At 35.2% G+C, this 19,526-nt stretch overlaps 1 protein-coding gene across 1 annotated transcript; it reads right to left on the bottom strand.

Moving 5' to 3' along the window:
• Positions 1-2,693: 2,693 nt before the first annotated feature.
• LOC134854884 (melanin-concentrating hormone receptor 1-like) lies at positions 2,694-19,213 on the bottom strand. Its single transcript, XM_063871243.1, has 4 exons — positions 18,821-19,213; positions 16,944-17,201; positions 11,433-11,579; positions 2,694-3,187 (listed from the first exon to the last, which is right to left on the bottom strand). Exons 1-4 carry the CDS (start codon positions 19,042-19,044, stop codon positions 2,722-2,724), a joined length of 1,095 nt encoding a protein of 364 aa, XP_063727313.1. The 5' UTR covers positions 19,045-19,213; the 3' UTR covers positions 2,694-2,721.
• Positions 19,214-19,526: the final 313 nt, after the last annotated feature.

The raw sequence follows: 19,526 nt of genomic DNA, 5'->3' as shown, positions 1-19,526 counted from the left end.
TTTACTTTAGCCAACGGTTTTCAATTTATAAATAATTGGGTCAACGATGACACGTGCAAACAAAAAGGTTTTTAATTCAATAAAACTGATCAAACCATTTTAGAAAAAATCTTAGAATCAATTAGAATTGATTACAAATGGATTCTTCTATTTTAACGCTGGTATTAGAATTTCGTGAAAATTTTAGCAGACGAAGTACAAAATAAGGGGGGGGGCACTCGGAAAAACGATGTGTCCACTAAAATCCTCTATAAAACTTGACTTCCTCAATCGATAAAATTATTACATAGCTGGATATGCTGGTCTGCTTATTGTTGCGACTTTTGATACAAAAGTAACGGAAAAATTGTGCTCGGGGTGGGTTTTTTCTTCAGACAAATTTCGACTTCTTAACTAGCCATGTTTGACGGAAAATTTTTTATTTCATTCACAAGGAATGTTGTCTTGAGCTTAAATTTGAAAAAATATTTCGTCTTTGATCATTTTTTGTAAAGTTATGGGAGGTTTATAGATTGCCTTTTTGGCCAATTTGAGCCAATTAACGTGCGATCTGTTTTGCGCTCTTAACGCGTAAGCGTAGATTTAACCCGTCTCACAAAATTGTTCCAATTTTGTTAAAAGAAGCTTATTTGCCATAATTGATGTGTAACAAGGAGCGAAATCTATACTTTTGTACTTACTATGGCGTGTGAGGGGATGATTTTCATAAAAAACTTCAATTTTTAGAAAAAAAATGTCCATTTTTTACATTTAACTTGTTAATGTTATTACTGCTCCATAAACCTTGAAAGGCAGTCGGAACATTCAGGACTTCGACCGGATACGAGCAGTCTTGTTTTAGGCATATCGGTTTACTGAACGCATCTGGCTAGGTTTACGGCCTGTCTCTAAGCTAAAGCTATGAAATCGATTTTGATCAAGTATAATCAATTAGAGATTATTCTTTTCATTTTTTGATATATTTGAGAAGAGACTCTAAAAAAAAAGATTTTCTGTAGAAACTTTAATCAGTTTTAATTGGTCATAACAAATAGAAATCTGTTTAGTAAGTCAAGATTATATTGGATTATAAATCTGCTAATTAACTTGCATTGGTACTTATACCTAAGCGTATATTTGTATGTTGAGAGTTATTTTATTTCGTTATAACTCAAGGTTATTTTTGAGGAAAATGGTCATTTTTTACAAGTTTCAGTTTTCAATAGTTGTTATAACGTAATTGAAAAATTTGTTTTTTGTTTACTGATACATTGATTTACTGATCTGACCATCCATTATCAACTCTTTTAACCCAAAAATTAGCTGTCGGTTTGCCATGGTCGCCAAAGCCTAGAAAAATAAGCTCATGTTCGCAAAAGTCCGGAAATACCAGATTTCACACTGTTCAAACTTAACAAGACTGCTCGTATTCGGGCGAAACCCTGAAGATTCAGAGTGCCTTTTAAGGTTTATGGAGAAGTAAAAACAATTTAAAACACTCCATATAAAGTACAAAAGGATAGATGTTGCTCCTTGTAACAAATCAATTATGGCAAATAAGCTTCTTTCAACCAATTTGGAATAATTTTTCAGACGGATTAACTCTCCGCTTACGCGTTTTACAGGTGAAGAATTTTTTTCAAATTTGAGCTCAGGACAACATTGATAAAAATGATTTTTAAAAATTCCGTCAAAAATGGCTAGTTAAAAATCGAAATTTTTCTGAAGAAAAAAAACCCTCACCGAGTACAAATATTCTGCTACTTACGTATCGAAAGTCGGAACAAAAAACCCACCCAGATCACAAATACTCCATTACTTTCGTATCGAAAGTCGAAACAAAAAGCGAATGATGAACTTTGGTTACTTTATATTCGCAGCTAATTAGTTTTTGTATGTTTTGGCTATTACTTGGATATCTCTAAAAAGAAGTTTTACCGGTTTTGATCTGGCAGATTCTTTCAATTTGCTTCATCTTCATTCTGTCAAACAGTTTTTTTTTCCTGGGATTGTGAAATTCGCTATCATCGCTGACTGGTAAGCTCTCACGTTTTTTGAGTACCGTGGTTAAACCGTGTTCAAGGGACATGATATTATTTGAGTTTTCAAAGAAAAACAAAAAAAATGTTAATTAAGTCATTTTTGAAAACAAACATTAAAAGTTAAAATTATCAATCAGCACTATTACGAGTTTTTCGAATCAAAATAAACTAATTGACTTCGCTTTTGGTGTTATAAATGGTTCAATGGTTCAACAAAAAAATTTTGGGTGATGACGGCCAACAAACAGCACTAGTTTCTGGATTTGTTGACCAACAACAATTAAAATCACATAATTTTTTTTAACAAATAAAACTAAAATTACACTTTACACCAAATTATCAACCACAATTTTAAAACCTGAAAAAAAAATAAAACATCAAGTTTCGAATGATTACAAGTTTTAACTGGGCATCAGTTTTCATGTTCCAAAAGTATAGGAAACTCAATCTGTCGGTGTAATAAATATTGAATGATTGGGCAGTTTATAAACACCGATTAATTTGGCAATTTTAAAGTTAGTAATGATATTTTTTTTCTGTATAGGACAATATACGGCAAAGAAAGTGGACATAGAATATATAGAAAAAATATAGAAAAGTAACGATTTTTGGATAACGGCAAAACTGACAGCAAAAATAACTATTTTGAGCATACGCAAAATTAATGACATTTTTTGAGTATATTCATCAAATTTGAATCCTAACACTCTTTTGATTCTTGAATGTGATAGGTCAGCGCGCTGATTGTATCAAACCGTTGTTTTGCTGTTTGCAGTTCGATGATGGCGTCTTTTGGGACATACGGCGCATCAGAGGAGCCCCTGGGTGTAGTCCGAAAGTCGAGTTCTTGCGCCCCTGCAGCTCGCTCAATTGCGGGGTTCTCAGTTTGCAGATCCGGAGATGTGAGTTGATGGATAAGATAGAAACTTTTGGTGAAAGCGCTGTACAAAATGGGGTTGATGCAGCTGTTCAAGACTGTTGAAGCTTGAGATATTAGGGTGATATAAGCGAAAGTGAGTTTGTCGAAGCCGGCCAAGAAGTGGAACCCGTTGCACATCTGGGATACATAGAATGGTCCGTATGAAAAGATGAAAGCGAGAACTATAGCGCCCAAAACACCACTTAATCTGTTCTGATTTATGCGGGTCAGGGCGCTGCAGGGAGTCCTGAAAAACATGACAATAATTCAAACTTGAAATTCGTTTTTATGGAAAATAATACCGTTTGGTTCCCCACCCCTCCTCCCTCTCAGCAACTATGACAGAAACTTTTGATAAAACCAAAAAACTGTTCATACAACTATTGGCATGTTGAAAAAAAAAACATTCAAATCTTTTCATTTGATCATGCTCGCTGACGTAATTTAATTTGATAGAAGCTGCCAAATGCGCTTTAGGAAGCATTTTCTTGTTCAATTAATTAGGAAAATTCATCTCATTTAGAAATCAGAGGGTTAGAAATGAAAAAGAACAAGCCGTTTTCAATGAACATTCATTTACACCGTTTGATTCAATTTTCAGACATTTTCTTATATTAAAGTTACAGGCTTTTAAAGAACCTTATTTTCAGTTCAATGTCAATTAAGCATTGAATGATCGGCGTTTTTTTATATTGACAGTTCGTTATTGGCATTTTCCCATTAGTTATTGCCATTTTCTTAAATTTTTCAGACAATTTCAAACGATCACTTTCAATTTTTAAAAGACGGATTGATTTCGTTTTTACTGCATTAGGCGGTCAACATCCATGAAGCGGTCATTTTTTTGTTATGAACTTTCAAAAAACAATATTGCAGGTTCGATGTCAATTGAGCATTGCCCGGCTCTAGTTGCTCATTTTTTTGTTTTGACTTTCAAAGTAGAGCACATGTCGAGAATAGTCGAGGCAAGGTTTGGGTCGCGCATAAACTCAAAACAAATCTCGAGCACGGTCGAAACATATAGAAGTTTGGTTGACATGATCAAAATATATCTAGAGCACGGTCAAATTATATCTAAATTAGGTCAAACACGGTCGAAAAAAAAACCTTGAGCAAGGTCAAAACATCAAAATTTGGTCAAATCTGAAAGAAAAAATAAAAATTTTGGTAGCATGGTCAAAAGGAACGTCGGAAATGATTGACCCGCGGTAAAACAAAGTTAATTTAAGAAGAAAAATTCCTTCAAAAATCAGCCTTTTGTAACTTTTTTGACACAAATTGAAAAATCGAAAAATCATAAAACTGAAAAAGTTATTTAAAAAAGTTTTTATCACTACAAAAAATTTAACTTTGAAAAATTCGTTTCCACTTTTTCTTAGAATCAGCCTGAGATAATATCCAAAAAGCATTTTTTATATCTTACTATAATTTTGAATAACTCATATTAATTGAAAGTCGAAATATACCCAAAAAGGCCGAAACGGTCCAATCAAACCTCGCTGGTGGGGAAAAATTAACCATATTTTTTTCGTTCAAAAAATTTCAAACATGTCTGGCTTGGGTCGAGAAAAATTGTTCGAGACGGTCGAAACATGCGCAAAAATACCAAGTTTTGTTTGAGACAATCAAAGCATAGTGTGAGATTCTCACTCCGGAAGAATGTTAAGCATTTTTTGATTTTACGACTTTTTTTGGAAACGGTACTTTCCCATTATAAAATAATTTTTCAGCAAGCTTTAAAAATCGAATTAAGTTTTTTGAAAACAAAATTAAATGGTTGTTACTTGTTACAAAATTAGACCAGAACTTTTTAAGAGAGAAAGAAATTTTTTAGTTTCATTTTTTTATTTTTTAATTGCTCTTAGAATGACGTTCGTCTTTTTTGTGACATCATCAACTCGCGGGTACCGGTAAATTAGCATGCGTGTCAATCAGAAAATTATTGGGCAATTAAAAGACTCGCCCGCATCCAATTTCAAGCGTTAATAATCGATTATATTACGATTTTACTACCAGTTTTACAAAAATAGAGAAACGATCGCTTTTAATCAATTAATAATCGATTATAATCTCTTTTTAAAATCAAAACATAATTTTTTACAATCTATTATAAGCGATTAGAATCAATTATTTGTTCGTATTTTTTTCGATACAGTTATAATAAATTATAATTGATTATAATCCATTAATTTTATTCAACTTTCTAATTCATTAATTTTGCACAAAAATCCATTATAATTGATTTAATCCCTTTTTTTGTCCATTTTGTCTTCGAACTTGCATCTAAATTGCTCATATTTTATGCTTTTTGTAGACGTTGGTTCCTATGAAAAATGAGAAAAATGTTTTTAAAGTTTTCCAATCAGTTCAAATTTTTAAGGTTTTTTTTTTTCATTTCTTCCCCACTAAACTTGTGTGGTGATGCATATTTTAAGCTTTTTCAACCACCAAAACATCAAAAAAATGATTTAGTTTCATGATGATTCGGAAAATTTTATTTTTCATCTACCGCTGGAACCTTTCCACTAATATGAAAGGATCTCTATGAAAGTTTTGTTCCTTGGCAAAACTTTGTGCTCAGATGAACCAAAGTGTTAAAAAGATCTCTCTTCTAAAGATTTTCTTATTGACACAAAAATATTAACCCATAAGATAAAATTCGAATATAGTTTTGAATTGTCGAATTTTTGGCAAAATAAGCAATTAAAATCGATAAATACCTAAGTTTGGCAATTATAATCAATTACAATTGTCAAAAAGTCATCATAATAATCTGTTATAACCTATTAATTACGCCAAAACTTGGATGCAATGCCTGCTACTTCGAGATTTTTCTATTCATTTTTGTTCACTCAGATATCCTCTTTTATTCCGAAAATCTAGTTTGGCGGAACAGACTTGTTAATTCTCCAACCGCAACAAATCGAATTTAAAAAAATTGTATAAATTAGATTAGACTGTATGAGCGTCATAATACAGTAACTAGAGCATAATAATCAGCACACATGCTTATCGCTACGCCCTTATCTGAGTTTTGAGCTATGCAATAAAGGATCACTTGGGACGATAAAAGTAAAGGTTCTACTATCTAAGAAAAGCATAAATTCGCTTCGCCAATTTTTTCGTTCTCATTCTGTGATCCTGGATCAAATCAGAATCGCGAATACCCTCACTGGGAGTATCTCTTTCACTATCTTGGAAGTATCATCGGGAGTATCTCTATCGAGGTTTTTGGAGTATCATTGGGAGTATATCCTTCGATGTCATGGAAGTATCTCCTTCGAGATCTTGGGAGTATCATTGGGAGTATCTCTTTCGAGGTCTTAGGAGTTTCATTGGAAGTATATTCTTTGACGTCTAGGGAGTTTCTCCTTCGAGATCTTGGGAGTATCATAGGGATTATCTCCGTCGAGGTATTGAGAGTATCAATGGGAGTATCTTTTTCGAGGTCTTGGGAGTATCATTGAGAGCATCTCCTCCAAGGTATTGAGAGCATTATTAGGAGTATCTTTTTTGTGGTCTTGGCAGTATCATTGGGAGTAAAACCTGCAATGTCTTGGGAGTATCATTGGGAGTACCTCCTTCGGGATATGAGAGTATCAATGGGAGTATCTCTTTCGATGTCTTGGGAGCATCATTGGGAGTATAACCTTCAATGCCTTAGGAGTATCTTCTTCGCGATCTAGGGAGTATCATTGGGAGTAACTCCATCGATGTCTTGGGAGTATCATTGGGAGTACTTCCTTTCGGGTCTTGGAGGTATCATTGGGAGTATCTCTTTCGAGGTCTTTGTTGTATCATTGGGAGTAAATCTTCGATGTCTAGGAAGTGTCTTTTTCAATATCTTGGAAGTATCATTGGGAGTAAATCCTTCGATGTCTTGGGAGTATCATTGAGAGTATCTCCTTCGAGTTATTGAGAGTATCATGGTAGTATCTCCTTCAAGATCGAGGGAGTATCATTGGGAGTAAGTCCATCGAGGTCTTGGGAGTATCATTGGGAGTATCTCTTTCGAGGTTTTGGGAGTATCATCGGTGAATCCTTCATTTTCTTAGGAATATCATTGAGAGTATCTCCTTCGAGGTATTGAGAGCATCATTGGTGGTATCTCCTTCGAGATGTAGGGAGTATCTTTGGGAGTAACTCCATCGAGGTCTTGGGAGTATCATTGGGACTATCTCTTTCGAGGTCTTGAGGGTATCATCGAGAGTGAACCCTTCGATGTCTTGGGAGCGTCATTGAGAGTATCTCTTTCGAGTCCTAGGTAGTATCATTAGGAGTATATCTTCGATGTCTAGGGAGTATCTTTTTCAATATCTTGGATGTATCATTGGGAGTACCTCCTTTGGTGTATTGGAAGTATCATTGGGTGTATCTCTTTCAAGGTCTTAGTAGTATCATTAGGAGTATATCTTCGATGTCTAGGGAGTATCTTTTTCAATATCTTGGATGTATCATTGGGAGTACCTCCTTCGGGATATGAGATTATCAATGGGAGTATCTCTTTCGATGTCTTGGGAGCATCATTGGGAGTATAACCTTCGATGCCTTAGGAGTATCTTCTTCGCGATCTAGGGAGTATCATTGGAAGTAACTACATCGATGTCTTAGGAGTATCATTGGGAGTATCTCTTTCGAGGTCTTGGTAGTATCATTGGGAGTATCTCCTTCAAGATTTTTGTGAGTATCATAGCGAGTATCTCTGTCGAGGTCATGAAAAAGTCATCGGGATCATCTCCTTTGAAGTGTTTGGAGTATCATTGGGAGTACTTCCTTTCGGGTCTTGGAGGTATCATTGGGAGTATCTCTTTCGAGGTTTTTGTTGTATCATTGGGAGTAAATCTTCGATGTCTAGGAAGTGTCTTTTTCACTATCTTGGAAGTATCATAGGGAGTAAATCCTTCGATGTCTTGGGAGTATCATTGAGAGTATCTCCTTCGAGTTATTGAGAGTATCATTGGTAGTATCTCCTTCAAGATCGAGGGAGTGTCATTGGGAGTAAGTCCATCGAGGTCTTGGGAGTATCATTGGGAGTATCTCTTTCGAGGTTTTGGGAGTATCATCGGTAGTATCTCCTTCGAGATGTAGGGAGTATCCTTGGGAGTAACTCCATCGAGGTCTTGGGAGTATCTTTAGGACTATCTCTTTCGAGGTCTTGAGGGTATCATCGGGAGTGAATCCTTCGATGTCTTGGGAGCGTCATTGAGAGTATCTCTTTCGAGGTCTTAGTAGTATCATTGGGAGTATCTCTTTCGAGGTTTTGGGAGTATCATCGGTAGTATCTCCTTCGAGATGTAGGGAGTATCCTTGGGAGTAACTCCATCGAGGTCTTTGGAGTATCTTTAGGACTATCTCTTTCGAGCTCTTGAGGGTATCATCGAGAGTGAATCCTTCATTGTCTTAGGAATATCATTGAGAGTATCTCCTTCGAGGTATTGAGAGCATCATTGGTGGTATCTCCTTCGAGATGTAGGGAGTATCCTTGGGAGTAACTCCATCGAGGTCTTGGGAGTATCTTTAGGACTATCTCTTTCGAGGTCTTGAGGGTATCATCGGGAGTGAATCCTTCGATGTCTTGGGAGCGTCATTGAGAGTATCTCTTTCGAGGTCTTAGTAGTATCATTAGAAGTATATCTTCGATTTCTAGGGAGTATCTTTTTCAATATCTTGGATGTATCATAGGGAGTATCTCTTTCGAGGTATTGAGAGCATCATTGGTGGTATCTCCTTCGAGATGTAGGAAGTATCCTTGGGAGTATCTCCTTCAAGATTTTGGGAGTATCATAGGAAGTATCTCCCTCGAGGTCTTGAAAGTTTTATCGGGATTATCTCTTTCGAGGTCTTGGGAGTATCAATGGGAGTACCTCCTTTGGTTTATTGGAAGTATCATTGGGTGTATCTCTTTCGAGGTCTTAGTAGTATCATTAGGAGTATATCTTCGATGTCTAGGGAGTATCTTTTTCAATATCTTGGATGTATCATAGGGAGTATCTTCTTCGAGGCCTTGGGAGTATCATTGGGTTTATCTCCTTCGAGGATCTGGTAGTATCATAGGGACTATCTCCGTCGAAGGCTTGAAAGTGTCATCGGGATTAACTCCTTCGATGTCTTGGGAGTATCATTGGCAGTACCTCCTTCGGGGTCTTGGAAGTATCATTGGGAGTATATCTTCGATGTCTAGGGAGTATCTTTTTCAATATCTTGGAAGTATCGTAGGGTGTATCTCCTTCGAGGTCTTAGTAGTATCATTGGGAGTATATCTTCGATGTCTAGGGACTATCTTTTTCAGTATCTTGGGAGTATCTCCTTCAAGTTTTTGGGAGTATCATAGGAAGTATCTCCGTCGAAGTCTTGAAAGTTTTATCGGGATTATCTCCTTCGATGTCTTGGGAGTATCATTGGGAGTACCTCCTTTGGTGTCTTGGAAGTATCATTGGGTGTATCTCTTTCGAGGTCATAGTAGCATCATTAGGAGTATATCTTCGATGTCTAGGGAGTATCTTTTTCAACATCTTGGAAGTATCGTAGGGTGTATCTTCTTCGAGGCCTTAGTAGTATCATTGGGAGTATATCTTCGATGTCTAGGGACTATCTTTTTCAGTATCTTGGGAGTATCTCCTTCAAGTTTTTGGAAGTATCATAGGGACTATCTCCGTCGAGGTCTTGAAAGTGTCATCGGGATTATTTCCTTCGATGTCTTGGGAGTATCATTGGTAGTACCTCCTTCGGGGTCTTGGAAGTATCATTGGGAGTATATCTTCGATGTCTAGGGAGTATATTTTTCAATATCTTAGAATTATCATTGGGATTATCTCTTTTGAGGTCTTAGGAGTATCATTGGGAGTATATCCTTCAATATTTTGGGATGATCTCCGTCGAAGTCTTCGAAGTAGAGCGACCACCCTAGATAATTTTCTGCGAACGTCACTGACGAGCTAGGAAAGTTTTCTGTAAAAGCGACAGTTACAGAAAAGATTTTAAAAATCTTAATGGTTCTTCCTTTTATGGGCAACACATAGAACGAATTTTCAGAAATTAATAATTTAAGAAAAAATTGTAAAATTAAACTCTTTTCATCAATTTTAACTTAGGCTAAGTTGAAATTGATGAAAAGAGTTTAAATACAGTAAAAGTAAGTTGTTCTTGGGTCAGCTCCGAATTAAATTTTTTAGATGCTTTGTAAAACAGGCTTTGCTGCTATCAATCATCGCAAAAAGAGCAGATCTAGAATTTTCTCGTTTAAAAAACTTTGCGAAACGCTGACAATAATTTTTTTTTCTAGGTTGAGCATGATAATTGCCCTCCCAGCACAATACAAAATCTGTTTTACATCGCATTGCAGAAAATTTTTCAAACAAAATGGAATTAAGTCGTTTTGGCTTTTTGGATTTATTTCTATAAAAAACCCGATGTGGTTAAAGCATGCCCGCATTCCAAGATTTCATTTGATTGCTCAACTTGCTAAGCTCAATTAAACTAGAAACCAAATCTTTCAGAATATCTTTATCTATGCCCGCTCCCCCCTCTATACAAAAATAGGGGCAATTTGTTACTGGGCACACAGCTCGCATACCCGTACTTAATCGTCAAAACAGATCGACAAACCATTGAATTAACCATTGAATTAGTTTTTTTACAGTGGGTGGTGATTCTACACTAGGTGCCATATGTGAGGTAGTGAGAGGGAGTACTTCAAGAGATCCCGTTTCTACAGGTTTCAAAGAAGAGCGTTTGAGCGATAGATTACAATATCCTGTCTTTCAATTATGGATTGATTACAATATCCTTTCATTATCAGATTACAATACCTAATACACCCATACCGGACTAATACCGGAGTGAGTCTTTTGATCTGTCTTCCTGCTTGCTCTGAGCAATCAACTGTGCTCTAAAGCTCGTTGATATAATTAATTTCGCCTAATTGCATCTATTTTGTGTTCACAGGAAAAAAACTGTGTGTCTTTTCACTGTTCATTCTCCAGATTTACTTTTTTTTGAATTATATACCAATTTTGCTACGTATAAATTGAAAGTGTATATATGTTGATCACAGGTCAAGGATACCATACCAGTTATGGCTTTTTATCCCCCCCCCCATCTTCGATAAACAGCGATTACTATGCTATCTAGACTGAATTTTGCTGCGACTACCCAACCCCCTTCGTTTCTGGCTCCCCATTCGGGTCTTCTTTTTGGTATCATTTTGCGACAGCCATTTTTGGGCTGATCGACTTTAAAGTTTTTAAAGGCAGCTTTGTCGCTAATATATTATATATTTGAGGGTCAGCGCGCGCCACAAAATACGCAATTTTTATTCAAATCTTCCCAAAAGTGCTCACGAAAATTTTCTTCATTTTTTTTTATTGCCAACAGTAGTATTGCAAACATTATTACCCACATTACAATACTGGGTATAATACATGACATAGGATGAGAGCTGCTTGTCTATAGACTGACAGGATGAGATTTTGTGAAGAAACCGTATAAGTTACCGTCTCTGGTGCAGATAGTTTTTGAACACGCCGGCGTAGAAGAAAGTCATGAGTGCTGCCGGCACAAAAAACTCCACCGCCGCCAGCCATGTGAAGTAGACAGTGCGCCAATTGGCGTCCCAAGTGCTGCCGCAATGCACCACAGTCCTGTTGTGGGCGCCGGGTTGTTAAAATTGACTTAAGAAATTGGCGATTTTGTAACTCAGTCTAAAAAAATTTGTATACGCAGTCTAAAGAGCAAACTACCGAAATAATACTTTTTCCTATCTTAGCTTGATTTTGTTTGAACATTACAAACATCTTCGATGATTTTTCTAGATGCCAGTTTTTTTTTTAAAAGTACAACTGCGTTTTTTTTGTTCTTTTCTTGGAAAAGTATGATCTGTGCATAGAAATGATTTTGCAACTCAAAAAAAAGGCTAATTTTTTTCTCAGTTTTGGAATTTTTATTTTGTATTCAATGTTTTTGCCCTATCATACACTTTTGATAAACGAACATTGTTAATGACAAGCTTTTTTCCATAGACTTCAAGCATAGAATTTTATAAAAAGAGTTTTTCTTTCATAGAGACAATCTTCTTCATAGGTTTGTTTTCAGGCCATTTCAAAATATATTAGAAAAAAATAAATAAACGATTTTTTAAAAATATTTATCTCCTAGTGATATGGTGGGCATTAGATTAATTTCCGATTTGAAATATTGAATCCTGAAACGTTAATCATCTTAAGTTTCTAAAACCACAAGCCCAAAATTATTTAATACATGCCCTCAATCTTTTTTTTTTCAATTCTTTTTTAATAAAATCACCGTCTTGCAGGGAAAAAAACTCAGGTTTGCTTGACAATTTTTTCTATAAATGCTCTAGATTGATTTTAAAAATAAATACTCTGATTGCTTATGAGCAGAAGAGAAAATAAAACTGCTCGAGTCCGAGCGAAGTCCTGAAAGTTTCTACTGCTTTTTAAGCTCTCTGGAGTAGAGTTTGATTAAATAAAAAAATAATAAAATTTCAAAAAAAAAAAAAGTTTTTCAGTTATTTCTGAAAAAAAAATTCCTCACAAAATATGTAAAGTAATGTACTTCGCATACAGCAAAGTAATAAATCGACCGGCTAGCATGCCTCAATTCAAAATTGAACGATTCCTAAGAGGGGTTAAATCTCCGCTGACGCGTTAATAACACATCGAGCTTTAATTATCTCAATTTGACCAAATTCACAATTTTTAAACCCCCATAACTTTAAATAAAATGATCACAGGTAAAATATCTTTTTTAAATTCGAGCTCAAAACAACAATATTTTAAGGAAACATTAAAAATTATGTCAAAATTGATTAGTCAAAAAGTCGGAAATTGTCTGGAGAAAAAACAACCGCGGGCGCAAGTATTCAATCAATTTTTTCAAAAGTTAGGACAGAAGTTTCCAGTGTTCGCAGTCTGATAAAAAAAAGAGTTGATTGATTCTATTATGTTACATGACTTTGAAAGAAATGATCTAACTTTTTTTCAAACGTTTTATCACAATCCCCACAAAAGCGAGAAATAATTACGCTGTTTGGTTTGTTTTTGTGACGGAATCATTTCTGTGCCGACCCAAAACAAACAAAATTGGTTGAATTATTTTTCTAAATTGAAAAAAAAAAAAAAAAAAAACTGATCGTATATTAGGACAACGTATTGAATGTTTTGACTGTCCTTTAAAGCTGTAAAGCTGGAGAAAATTTTTTTGCTTAAGAAAACGACAGAAAAGTTTGAGAAATCAAGAAAATTTGTTTTTGTTTTCTATGCTTGGCTTTTGATCCCCCCAAAAGGCGGTAAAATTAGGATATACTTAGCGCCTCGCATTGTATCAATAAGGCTACACTGCCGGACTCAAGTCAGAAAGGAATGAAATTTTTTGTTGCTTAATCAGTTTATAAGAGCTCAATATTTATTCCAAATTTGCCAAATCAGCACTTATCAGTTACTGTACACAAAAAAAAACACAATTAAAAAAAATTTCAAAATTGAGCTCAAGACAACAAAACTTAATTTTTTTGTCTCTTTTGTCGCTTAAAAAATATTGTCAAAAAAACTTAATTAAAAGTTCGAAATCTGATTGAACAAAAAAACCACCCCTAGGCATGAACTTTCGGTATTTTGTTCGAATTTCGGAACAAACCACACAGCCAAAATCAAGGCAACGCCAATTGCCCTCTGTTTAAACAACAAGAATGAATTTTGAGTTGAACTTGCTGCTTAAGCTCATACTATACGTTTAAACCTGGAATTTATCCCAGTCTGTCATTATCTATTTATTGTTCCGAGTTGCGTAACGAAAGTAACGGAATATTTGTGCTCGGGATGGTTTTTTTTTCTTCAAACAAATTTCGACTTTTTAACTAGCCATTTTCGACGAAATTTTTATATCAATCGAAAGATATTGTTGTCCTGGGCTTAAATTTGAAAAGATATTTCACCTCTGATCATTTTTCATAAACTATGGAGGTTTAATGATTGCCATTTGACCAATTTGGGACAATTAACGCGCGATATATTTCGCGCTATTAACGCGTAAGCGAGAGTTAATCCGTATTAGAAATTGTTCCAAATTGATTCAAGGAAGCTTATATGTCATAATTGATTTGTTAATAGGAGCAAAAAATATCACTTTGTACTTAATATGGCTTGTGGGCATGTGGGGGAAATTGGAAATGTTTTCACAGAAAAATCTCGAATTTTTTTCTAAATTTTTTTTTATTACATTTAAATTTTCATGTTCTTGCTGCTCCATTAACCCTAAAAGGCAGTCAGAACATTCAGGGCTTCGCCCTGATACAAGCAGTCTTGTTTCTACTTTGAAATATTTTTATTTAAGCCGCCAAAAATTCGTAAATACATTATATGAAAACCAAAAAATAATAATCCTCAAGTTTGATTGGATGAACCTAAATGCGTTGCTGAAACTTAGTTTGCGTAGTTCGTTTGATTATTAAATGATGCACTGCTTAAATATTTTGGGCGGAATAAGTAAGAAGACCCCTCCCTATTCCGTCTTGAAAGACTTTAAGCAACTAGTTAATCTGCTTGCCTAATCATTCCAAATTGAAATGAGGCAAACTATTTTGTCCCATTGGTTCATCCTCAAAAAAGCAAATTATTTCAGTAAATGCTTAACACTAATTCTAAGTTCTAAGTCTAAGAACTTGAGGGCGTAGGACTTTTGAATAAAGAATTTTTGCTGAGAAAAAAAAACACTTCTAAACTACAAACAACTTGCAAGCTTTTAAAAGGGTTGTTGAAAGAGACTGATTTATTGGGTTTAATTTGTTTTATATCATGATTCAGCCTTTTTTGTTATTTTTCTGTATCTATGAGAATCTATGAGGTAGGGCAGATCAATTATTCTGTATTTTACCAGAAATATAAGCTTGAAATTAATTCAAAGTTGGTTAGCTACATCTCTGCTAGAACACAAAAGAGACCCAGTTTCTTAAAAGTTCATAAGACGCTCCTGGGATGAATGTGTTGAATAAGCTTTTGAAAAGGTCCGGGAAGTTGTCAACTATCCCCTCTTGCAAAGAAGGCGAATTCGCTACACCTTACAAAAATCGTCTTACCACTTAAGGAAATTTTTTCGTATCGTTTAATCTATGCCTATTTTTCTGCTATGAATCAGTGCTAATTTAGCGCTGAAGTTTGCTATTTGGGTAATTTTTTAGCGCTATTTAATTGATGGCGACCGCTGTTCTGACTAACTTCCATCGCTAATTTGCAATTGGAACCCAGCCTGGGCGGAATGATACAGTAGAAGCATGGCGCCTAATATTGATTAAAATTTGTTTATGAAGACCAAAATATGGAAATAAAAAGACTGATCTTCTCCCACTCCTCAAATCACACACCACACTACAACAATTCAATTATTTTTGCGTGAATTATCCCAAGGGAAAGCAAGTTTTATTCATTCAAATGAAATTGAAAAACTGTGTTCATTCTTAAGGCAAACATATATTCTAATTGGATTTCCGAAAAGTTATCAAATATTCTAAAAATAATCTCACAAACAATCATCAGTAAACGTCAATTTTTTTTGTCGAAATAAAAAGTAAGCGATTCTTTGAATTTTGAAACCAAAATAAAATAAGACAGCGCGGATCAAGGCAAAAAGTACTGGATGTTCCGACTTTCCTTTAAGGTCTATGCAGCAGTGTTCACTTTAAAAAAAAATGATGACTTTTTCGAAAAAAAAAGTTAGAAAATTTTGAGTTTTTTTTAAATCATCCCCCACACGCCATATAGAGTACAAAGTGGGAGATTGTACTCCTAGTAACATGAAATTATGACGAAAAGCTTGTTTTAACCAATTTGGAACGTTTTCTATGATTAAATCTTCGCTTACGCGTTAATAGCGCGAAATATATCGCGCATTAATTGTCCCAAATTGACCAAATTGGCAATATTGAAACCCCAATAACTTGATAAAAAATTATCACAACTAAAATATTTTTTCAAGTATGAGCTCAGGACAACAATAATTTTCGACTCATATAAAACAATCCGGTAAAAATTCTGAGTTAAAAAGTCGAAATTTATCTAAAGAAAAAAACTCACCCTGAGCACAAATATTCCTTCACTTTCGTTATGAAAGTTGGAACAACAAGACTGCCCGTATTAAGGCGAAGCCCTGAATGTTCTAACGTTCTGACTGCTTTTCAAGGTTAATGGAGCAGTCAAAACATGAAAAAATAACAGTTAAAAAATATTTAAAATTTTTTTTTCATTTGAGATTTTTGCAAAAATTATCCTCGCACAGACCATATAAATTACAAAGTGATAGATTTTGCTCCTAGTAGCAAATCACAAACGACAAATAGCCTAACCTATTTGGAACGATTTCTAAGACAGATTAAATCTCCGCCTACGCGATAAAAGCGCGAAATAGATCGCGCGTTAATTGTTCCAAATTGGACAAAATGGCAATCTTTAAACCCCCATAACTTTACAAAAAAATATCACAGGTAAAATATCTTTTCAAGTTTAAGCCCAGGACACCAATACCTTTTGAATGATTTGAAAATGGCTAACTCTAAAGTCGATGTTTATCGGAAGAAAAATAAACCCACCCCGAGCACAAATTTTCCGTTATTTTAGGTTACGAAATTTGGAACAATAATCTCAAAAAAATAAAAATTTCTTTATACATTAAGCAAAAAAAAGGGCTCAACTCCCAAAGTATTGGCGCAAAATACGTTCTTTGGTGGATCATAAGATACAATTTGATCCAACCAAAAATCTTGGTTAACATCCTCCACCCTTATAGACCAAGTTAAGATATTACTTCCCAGCATTTAATTCGGGTTGAATTTGCTACGTGCTGAATGTAAAATGCTCGGGTCTGATTGGCTGAAAACTACAACTTAGAACCAAATAAACATCCCCCAACTTCTTTGGGGGGATGTTAACTTGGTCTAAATTTAATAACGTAAAATGAACGTCTCTTTTTAAATGTCCCTGTTTACTTTTAACAACCCATGCCTATTGCTCAAAACAACTTTGTCTCCCTTCAACACCGGCTGAAGATCTTGGACTGCGGTGGTGAAGATGGCAATAGGGGTCGAGATGATACACCCCGAAGCCCAGATAGCCCCGAGGAGCAGTCGTGTCTGGGGTTTGAACGCCGAGTCATAGATGAAGGGGCGACTCATGGCCTGATATCTCTCGTGACTCATCATAACTGTGGTCCACGCACTTACATGTTGTGCCAGAATGTCCAGAAAGAATTTGGGTCTAAACAGGAAAAAACAACAATTATGTTCAGGAGTATGTTAACTACTCATGTGCCAAAAAAATAACCCAATCAATTATCGCTTTCCCATTGTCAAAGAGGGGATTCGTTTTAGGTGCCAAAACTCGTACAAATCAATTAAAATTTAAAGTCTAATTAGAGAAAAATGAGTCTGTATTAATACTTTTTGTACCCACGGCTGATTTGCGCCTACAAAACATGACAGATTTGCTTCTATTTTGATACATACACCAGCAATATTCATCCCATTTATAAAAGAATTGTCGATTTTTTATTGAATAAATTTAGACGGTTTTAAGCTTACAAACATGATCCGTGTTCAAGCTTAGAAGTTTCAAGGCACAAACTGGGTATGAAAACACATGGCGGTTCATCGCTAAGCTAGCGCCGACCTGCGCAAAGCGCGCTCATATTCACTGGGAGAGGTTTTCAAAATATGACAAAATATGTCAATAAAAGCTTTGGAACGAAATATATCGTGGGTCGAAATCTATGTCAACCATTAGCTAAAAGGGTGAATTCAAAAACCAGTTTCGGTAAGGCCTTCACATATCTTTTATGGTTAAAATCAGCACCTCGGTAACTCTGGTAATGGTTTGGATTCCACTGATATTGTCGCTGGACTCCTTGAAAAATGAACCGGAATTGAGTGACCCGTAATTAAAAACAACCAAAGTTTGTTCACGCTCGCCTAACCTTTTTTTGCGACAAAAACATCTAATGTATATTAAAGATGTGTCTGTATTAAACCGAGCTTTGCATCGTAATGAAGTAAATTACATATCAGGTTCAAGATAGGAAATTAAAAGTTCTGAATGAAAAACAAAAAAATGCTCTCAATAAAAAACTTAAACTAGAACATTTTCAGTCTTCATTAAAAGGCCATACTGTGCCCTGGATAGGTGCACAATTTGATGTGCGTAGGTCAGTGGAATCCAGAGACTATTCCGTAAACGTTTTCAGCAGACAAGTCTGTAGACAAGTCTGAAAAAAATTTCGGCACGGTCGAATGAAGTACCAGAACAAATAAAAATCAAAAAGAGCGGTTTTATTGTGGAATCCGCTTATATTTCACAAAATACACAGTTTGGCCTCAAAATTCTAAAACAAAAAACTGTTTATTTTTTTTATTGCATTTTTTTCTGCGAACTTAGGGGAACTGAAAATTATTCACAATGCTTTTATAACCAAAGACGCGCTTCAGGGATTCGACGCACTTCAGGGATTTGGCTCGCTTTTTTTAAATAAAAATGTGCATGCAGCCGAGAAAGTTTTGCCAAAATAGGGTCCTTAAATTATTTTGGAAGAGCTCGGAAAAACATTGGTCAACCTAAAATAAAATCCACTCCATTCGAGAAAGCCGCAGATCCGAGCTTACTCAGACAAAAAAATCTCAGGTTGCGAAGAATTGTAAGACTTTTTGAATCAACACCCTTCAAATTAGAGAGAAAAGACCACACGCGGCTCCAGAGTTAGATGGTTTTTAACTGTCTCGCAGATAGCATGCCTAAAAACAACAACTAATGATGGAAATTTTTAGAAAGTTTTCGAAGAAACCCTACAAAAAGAACAAAGTTTGAAGTGAAAAAGTTCAACTAACTTGCAAAGTTCTGGCGCAATGATTCTTCGCATAAACTGTTCCACACAAATGACTCCTGTGCCCAGCAAGTAAATGATGTCAGAACAGGCCAAATTGAGAAGGGCGTGGCTTATGATATGAGGTCTGATGTTTTTCCACTGGCGCCACATCACAAACAAACCCACCATGTTTACAAACAAACCAATAACAACAAGGGGAGGCATCACGTAATTCATGAAAAACATGACTGATTATGGTCGCTACAAATTTGGTTGAGCGTGTAGATTTTTTCCCGTTTTTCAGAAACTTTAGGAGCAAAATTGACCGTAAGTCTAAGAAAAAACGGATCGAATTTGTTGAAAAGAAAAGGGTACAAATCGCTCTTTCCGTCGTTTGTTAAATGAAATTTTAAAATTCGTTTGTTGAAGAAGGAAAATTTTTCAATTATATTGGCTGGTGGCTTAAATATATAACGGTATTGAATTTCTCAGCGAATGAGAAAATGGAAGCTTTTCTAAATTCACTTTTTTATATAATAGTAGGACGTTATCAATGCTGACAAAAAAAACTCTATTTTCTCTCTTAAATTTTTTCTGTTTTAGTTTCATGGATGCTGTCAATAAATTACAAAAAATATGCTATGACTTTTTCGGAATTTTTCAAACAAGCAGTAAGAATCCTTCTTTGTTGCTCTTCGTTGTTAGATAAGCATGATTGAAAGAATTGA

Source organism: Symsagittifera roscoffensis, chromosome 9 (genome assembly GCF_963678635.1).
Source record: "Symsagittifera roscoffensis chromosome 9, txSymRosc1.1, whole genome shotgun sequence".
Classification (NCBI taxonomy): Eukaryota; Metazoa; Xenacoelomorpha; order Acoela; family Convolutidae; genus Symsagittifera; species Symsagittifera roscoffensis.
The sequence above is the reverse complement of the archived record's forward strand: the minus strand, read 5'-3'. Positions and strand labels throughout refer to the sequence as shown.